This window comes from Microtus oregoni, unplaced genomic scaffold, assembly GCF_018167655.1.
Source record: "Microtus oregoni isolate MIOR12 unplaced genomic scaffold, Mior012 000006F_ref0000085, whole genome shotgun sequence".
In the NCBI taxonomy this organism is placed as follows: Eukaryota; Metazoa; Chordata; class Mammalia; order Rodentia; family Cricetidae; genus Microtus; species Microtus oregoni.
The window spans coordinates 40,016,498-40,024,038 of record NW_024543065.1 but is presented as its reverse complement, the minus strand read 5'-3'; the positions used below and the strand labels follow the sequence as shown (position 1 = coordinate 40,024,038).

At 43.9% G+C, this 7,541-nt stretch overlaps 1 protein-coding gene across 1 annotated transcript; it reads left to right on the top strand.

Moving 5' to 3' along the window:
• Positions 1-373: 373 nt before the first annotated feature.
• On the top strand, positions 374-1,609 carry LOC121449096 (actin-like protein 9). Its single transcript, XM_041653306.1, has one exon. It carries the CDS (start codon positions 374-376, stop codon positions 1,607-1,609), a length of 1,236 nt encoding a protein of 411 aa, XP_041509240.1.
• The last annotated feature ends 5,932 nt before the right edge of the window (positions 1,610-7,541 follow it).

The following is a 7,541-nucleotide window of genomic DNA, read 5'->3' as shown; positions in this document are numbered from 1 at the left end:
ATAAAAAATCTGAAACTCAAGTTGGTTTGTCACCTTCAGATTCCTATTGGCACATGGCTGTTTATGATGGGTGATAGATACTAATTTTGGGGGAGATGATGCAGAATCAAAGACTTGGACAGAGGCCAGACTTACCTCTCCATATTTGGCTTTGTGGCCTTAGTCAACTCTGAACCTGGAGGCAGGGTTGTACCCCTTCTGACCACACCCTGTCCTTGCATTGTGAAGCCAAGGCAGGTTGAGTGATCTCATAGATATCAAGGGGGCACCTCTCTCATTCTGCTCATGCTAGTCCTGGCTGGACCTCTTTTTCCTGCACCCCGGAGTAAAGTTGTCAACTTTGTCAATCATCCTCACCGAATCTACTTGCAAGATGGATGTAAATGGTCCCAAGCGCATGGAACCCCACAGGCCGCTTGACCTGAACCCTCGCTCAACCCCAGTACACAAGAATCTGCTACAAGAACCCTGCGGTGTGGTTGGTAACAAGCTGCCAACAAAGATGAGCTCTGTGGTCATCGACATGGGTTCTGGCACATGTAAGATGGGCTTCGCAGGACAGACTCTGCCCAGCTACATCGTGGCCAGTGTCGTGGGCTACCAGCCCAAGAAACAAATCACAATGGGGCAGCCCAAGGTGGACACTTTTATTGGTGAGGCAGCCCAGGCTAGCCAGGAGTTAACCCTGATGCAACCTGTTCGTAATGGTATTGTGGTGAACTGGGAAGCAGCTGAGATCATCTGGCGCCACATCCTGGAGAACGACCTCCGAGTTGCTACCCAGGACCATCCTCTGCTGTTCACGGACCCGCCCTTCAACCCTGCAAGCAACCGCGAGAAGCTGGTGGAAGTAGCCTTCGAGTCTCTGCACTCCCCTGCCATATATGTGGCCTCCCAATCCGTGCTGTCAGTCTATGCCAATGGGCGCGTTAATGGGCTGGTGGTAGACACTGGCCACGGGGTCAGCTACACAGTGCCAGTCTTCCAAGGCTACAACCTACCCAGTGGCATCCAGCGCCTTGACCTGGCTGGCCACTACTTGACTACCTTCCTGGCAGAGAAAATCTTGAGATCTAGCTTGCCACTGAAGAAGGAAGACATGGACACAATGGAGAGTATCAAGCATCAATACTGCTATGTGGCCTCAGATTTCCAGAAGGAGCAAGGGCGCCCTGATGACAAATTGCGGCGGTGCCTGAAGCTGCCAGATGGACAGATGATCACAGTGGGGAAGGAGCTCTTCCAGTGTCCTGAACTACTATTCCATCCCCCGGAGACCTCGGGACCTTCATCTTTGGGCCTCCCCAGGATGGTGGAACAGAGCCTCTGCACGGTGCCGCAGGATCTGCAGGCCGAAATGGAACAAAATGTGCTGCTGTGTGGAGGCTCCTCTCTCTTCTCTGGCTTCGAAAGTCGCTTCAAGGCTGAGCTGCTGCAGCGTCTTAGTCCAGACGCCTATGTGGTTGTGGCTGCCCAACCCAATAGGAACCTCTCAGTCTGGACTGGGGGATCCATTCTAGCCTCACTGTGTGCCTTCCAGTCCCGCTGGATCCAGCGTGAGCAGTACGAGGAACAAGGTCCCGATATAGTGCACCGCAAGTGCTCTTGATTCATTGCTGGGTGGAGAGTGGTGTGGGAATAAAACTTCCATAGTGAGCACTTTCCTTTCATGTTGCATTCTCTCCCATCCCACTCGCTGAAAGCCACCTAGGAGCCTCAGGTATGAACCCCCTTGCAGACCAATGGCCGCTGGAACTTGACCCTCACACATTCCTGGGTGAAATCAGACCTAAAGCACCTCTTCTAATTTACACCTTTGAGGCATCCCGATTCTCACCCATTCCTCCACAAGGATCCCTAACATAATACCATTCCCTAATCTTATCAACCCACCCTCCCGGCATCCTCAAGTGTGTGTGTGTGGAGATACACACCCACAGACTATCATTTTCCAATGTTAGTTTCTAAGTTTTCCAAGCTTAGTGGACTTGGATGTATTTTCCGTGTGTATTGACATTTCATCTTCTCAGAACTGTTAGTTCATTAGCTCACTTAGTAACTGGATTGTCTGATGTTTGCTTAGTCTTTTGAGTTCTTTATATATTCTAGGCATTAGTACTCTGTCAGATAGGTTGTGTGCAAAAATATTCTTTCACTTTGTGGGGTGCTTATTGACACAATTGGTTTTTGTTTGTTTGCTATGCAGGAGCCTTTTAATTTCATGAATTCTTAATTGACAGTTGTTGGCCTTATTTCTGGAACAACTGGAGTCCTGCTGAGAAAATCTTCCCCTGTGCCTATATTAAATTGTTTTTCCATATTTATTCTTTATGAATGTGTTGTCTGAATATCTTATGTGCATTACATGCATGCCTGATGAGCATGAGTTTAGAAGAGAGAATAAATTTTCCTGGGGTTGAATTTATAGGTTGCTGTTAGCCACCATGTGGTTTCTGGGAACTGAATCCAGTTCATTAGAACAAAAGTGCTCTCAACCCCTGAGTCATTTCCCTGGCCTCCTCTTTTAGCAGGTTAAGATTGTCAGTTCTTCATTGAAAGTTTTTGATAGCTTCAAAGTTGATAAACATCTAATTTCATTCTTATACATATAACTCTAATTATTTTTAGTTTTATTTTTGGTGTATGAGTGCCTTGTTTGTATACATGTATACGTACCATGCCATTGGTGCCTATAAAAGAGAGAAGAGGAGTCAAAACCTCTGGAATTGGAGTTATGGATGACTGTGAGCCACTATGTGGGTGCTGAAAATCAAACTTTGGTCTTCTTCAAGATCAACAAATGCTCTTAATATTTGAACATCTCTCTAGCTCCCAACCCCTTCTTTGAGACAAGATCTCTCTGCTCAGCCCTATCTGCCCTGGAACTCCTTGGTACGTCAGAATGGTCTCAAATTCATGGGGATCCTGAGTTTTGGAACTAAAGGTACAAGCTACCACACCTGGCTGGTCTGTTCACTTTTACCAACACCAGTTTTTAGAGAGGCTATCACAGAGATAGTGGGCATCTGCAGAGAATCATCATCTATTAGCTCTAAACTGAACCATTGTGCACATGAGCTCACAGGAGATGTGAATGCATGCTTAAGATTTACACACAAATTAACTATAATGAAATTTGACAAAAAAATCTTACCAGGAAATATAGTGAGAGTTCACACATCAAATAAAGGATATTTTCAGCTACTATTTTGTTCTAAATGTTAAACACAGGGCTGCTTCCCAGCAACTAATGGCTGCTAAGATGAGAGCATCAACAAAGGAAGAAAACAATGATGTAGGTCATTGGAGGGCACTGATCTGTGAAAAATAAGGGTCAGGGAAGGAGATCATATTTTATAACTCAAATAATAGTTTGTTATGGTAAATGATGAACTGGGTCTTAGTGGATTCAGCATGAGTCAGGGAATTTCTGGACTTTGCCTGATCATTGTGATCATTGGTTCTCTATTCTGTGTAGGGCACAGGCTCTTGTTGAGTATTCTGTAATTTTGAATGTTACAGCATGGGTCTCACTGTGCCTTCTTCATGGTTAATGGCTGCTGTGCAAATGAAGCTGCTCTCCCCTGCCTTGGACTTTGGAATGGAACACCCAGAGCATACACATGAAGTTCGGACTGTCATGGGTCCTTCTAGAATCTTAGCTTTACACCTAACTGTGGATCTTCTGCGACACACCCCTGATAGCATTTCCAATGGTATTCAGACAAATAGTTTTTTGATAGAGTCCTGGACCAAATATGTCCAACATGGTTTCCTCTCAGGAGCCTTAATGTTTGGGGATATGAGTAACGTCATTACACCTGAGGCTGAGATGACCTTATCCCTGAGATTTTGAACCTGAAAGTAGAGCCATGAGGCAGATAATGTCCCAGATTTTTTTAGTGTTGTAGTCACCTGGAAAGAAAGGAACTGGGGGCAAATGAGTGGCGTCTCCAGTCAGCAACAATAACAAAATAATATCAAAGTAATATTATAATGATAACAATAATGATGTACTAATTCCAACATTCCACAGAAATTGGCAGGTGCTTCCTGTCACAGATGCCAGCATTTCACAGAGGGTAACTGTGCTTTCTGCTGTAGCCGCCTACATTACACAGTAGAGATCGATGGTTTGCAAACTTGGTCACTTTTGACCTGACTGAAGATGTGTGACTCTGCTGTTTTCATTCTTTGACATTTACACCACATCCACCTCTTTTTCCATCTTTTCGGAATTTTCTATAAACATATTTGCATATTGTTGCCACTTAGTGCAGAGCTTCTGATCTCAAACTCCTAGTGGATGATGGGGAATTTCTCAGTGACAATTATTTTCTTTTTCCTGGGAGGTGGGGCATGATAAGGATTGTTCAAGAGAAGCTTCATTACAGGCATGGGAACCACTGAAGGGCATTTCCCAGAATGAAGAATCTGTTTAACTCTGAACGTACATGCTCACAGTCAAGGAGCAGGTTTGGGTGTGATGGGTCAGATACGTAAAATGATGAAGACACAGAAGGACTGAAAGGCTCTGGTGGCATTGAATTAACCAGGTTTGTGTTTAAACCTGTTCTGTGAAATTAGATATCGGCTCAGGATGAGGGGAGTGGAGACATTCAGCTTGACCTATGCTAGCCAAACTGAATTAGCACTATTCACACTAAAATTAAACAAAGGGGAAGAAATGAAAATGATGAAATCTGCTTGAAATCAAACCCAGAAGAATCTCTGTAACTCATAAGAAGAGCAACTCTGTATTTCTTGAAGCAGAGGCCCTTTCAGTGCCTGTAGACATAATCACTGGAGACACAGAATGGAGACTTTTTTTCTGTCTGTGGGAAGCTAATTTGGGATGCATACAATTCTCTCCTCTTCATCAACTTGGGGGTGAATTACCTTCAAAATCTAGCTACCTCCAGAATTGCACATAATAACCTCTATCTTCACCCAGAAAGAATATGGTTGTAGTTTCTCGCATTTTTCATGTCAAGGTTGTTTATTGGTCCTATGTTGATTAAGGATGAATGGATCACCAGGTTAAGATGTTTTCATATGACAATTCATCCAGTACAAATGCCAAAGGTAATTTGTAATAAATGGCCTATATATTCAGAATGTCTGGGCCTCATAAAAGATATATAGCCTTCATCACATCCTTTTTTCTTTCCAGAAATATAGACTGTACTTTTTTGTGAGACAAAATTTTGGGTAGCCTAGAATTTAGTTACTGTTTAGCTGAGGGTGGACCTTGAAACTCATGCCTCTACTTCCTGACAAGTACTAGGATTCCAGGCAAAAGTGGAATTATCCAGTACAGTTGCATTGGCTTATTTTATGTGAACTTGACACAAGTTAGAGTCATTGGGGAAGAGGAAGTCTCAAATGAGAAAATGCCTCCTTAAGGTTGGGCTGCAGAGAAGCCCATAAAGCATTTTCTTATTTAGTGACTGCTATAGGAAGGGCTAGCACACTGTAGGAGGGCCCACCCCTTTCTTGGCTGATGGTTCTGGGTTCTATAAGAATCCAGGATGAGCAAGCCATGAAGAGCAAGCCAGTAAGCAGCGCTCTTTCTTGGCCTTTTCTTCAGCTCCTGCCTCCAAGGTTTTTTTTTTTTTTTTTTTTTTTTTTGAGACAGGTTTTCTCGGGAGCTTTGGAGCCTGTCCTGAAACTCACTATGTAGACCAGGCTGGCCTTGAACGCACAGAGATTTACCTGCCTCTTCTCCAGAGAGCTGGGATTAAAGTCTTGTGCCACCACCATCTGTCGGAGCTGGTGAGGGTCCAACACAAATTCCCTAACCCGGCTGGAACGGAGTCGCGAGGAATAAAACTGGCACAGCTTACACCGTCATCATGGAAAAAGCCAGCTCACCCTTTATCACCCTTTATTCTCCAAACATCTTATATACCCACACATTACGCCATCACCTAGGCAACCAGGTGCCTCGGCTCAAGTCATGTCTGCATCTAGCAGTCAGGTAGGCCACGAATTAGCATCTCTATAAGACATTCTCCAAATTACAAAAGAAGGAAGCACCAAACCTCTAAACTCATAAGTCATCAGCTTCAGTCAAACATCTCTTCTCAGGTAATCCACACTTTAACAAAAGAAAGCTAGGAGCAGCACATCCTGGCTTTTGTTAAAGGCAGAGACAGCTTGTCTGCAGTTACATGATCCGCTCAAACCGGGCTAATGGCTTTTGTGCCATGGCGAAATATGGGCCCACACCATCAGGCTCCAAAACTACAGAGAAACCCTGTCTCAAAAAAAAACCACATTGAGAAGCTTGGAGGGCAGGTACATAGGGATGAAAGAAGAATGGGATTGAGATGCATGATGTAAATGTCACAAAGACTAAATAAAAAGTAAGTTAAAAACTGAGATACCACGGTCATGGTATCTTTTCACAGCAATAAAAAACCTTAACTAAGATACCACTAACACATAATCAGATTTTATGTTCCTATACTCCACAAGCACAATGTCCTCTAATATTACCAATATTCTCTCTCTCTTTCTTTCTTTTCTGTTGTTTTTTGAGAAAGGGTTTCTTTGTAGTTTTGGAGCCTCTACTAGAAATAGCTCTTGTATATTAGGCTGGCCTCAAATTTACAGAGATCTGCCTGGCACTGCCTCCCTAGTGCTGGGATTAAAGACATGCACCAAGACTGCCTAGCCCATATATTATTTTCACATGAACTTTTGGATGTTACTATTTTTTATTGCATTCTATTAGTGTTTTTTTATTATAGTTAGGAAGGAAGTATTAACAATTCCAACAGATAAATCACATGACAGATATTTGTGTGGTCTGGGTACAGTAAATGAATTTATACAGATCAAATGCTTGTACAAAGCTACCCACTCTTTGTTTTGTGTTGTTTGAAATTGGCATATTACAATTACGTGGTTGAGGAAGGAGAAACAGAGCTACATATTTACGCTATAATATATAATAAACCACAACAGTTCCCTGCAATTGACTGTCACTTTTTGGAAAAGCCTTTATTATTCTTAAAAAATATATAGGGGGGTTCCCAGCGGCAGCGGGAAGCCACGCGGCGGAACCCCCAATGCAGTGGGTGCATGTGAGCAGACCCATGGAGCCATAAAAGCAGCTGCTAGCCCTGAAGAGACGGTTGTTGGTCCCCGGGGTGGGCTGGCGGAGTCGCCATGAGCCGCACTGGCGGTGGCGGCGGTAACAGACATATAAACACAGGAAATAGCCATAAACATTTATTAAGAAAGAGGGAAAGAGAAAAAGGGAGAAAGAGAGAGAGAGAGAGAGAAAGAGAAAAGAGAGGGAGAGAAGGAGGGAGAGAGAGGAGGAGAGAGGCAAAGCCCCGTGTGTACACTGGGAGAGAAAAGGGAGAGAGAGTGATGGAGGGCGGAGGTCAGAGGTTAAAAGGAGTGGGCGTGGCTAGGGCAGGGACCGAAAGAATAACAGCCTTTCTTTGACTTCAGTCCAAAGTCAAGGAAACTTCCAGAAATGTCCTTACTGATCAATTTTGTATCTGCAGATTATTATTTCCTTCACA

Excerpts from the sequence above, each read along its gene's own strand:
- LOC121449096 (XM_041653306.1), top strand. The coding sequence starts at position 374 with ATGGATGTAAATGGTCCCAAGCGCATGGAACCCCACAGGCCGCTTGAC.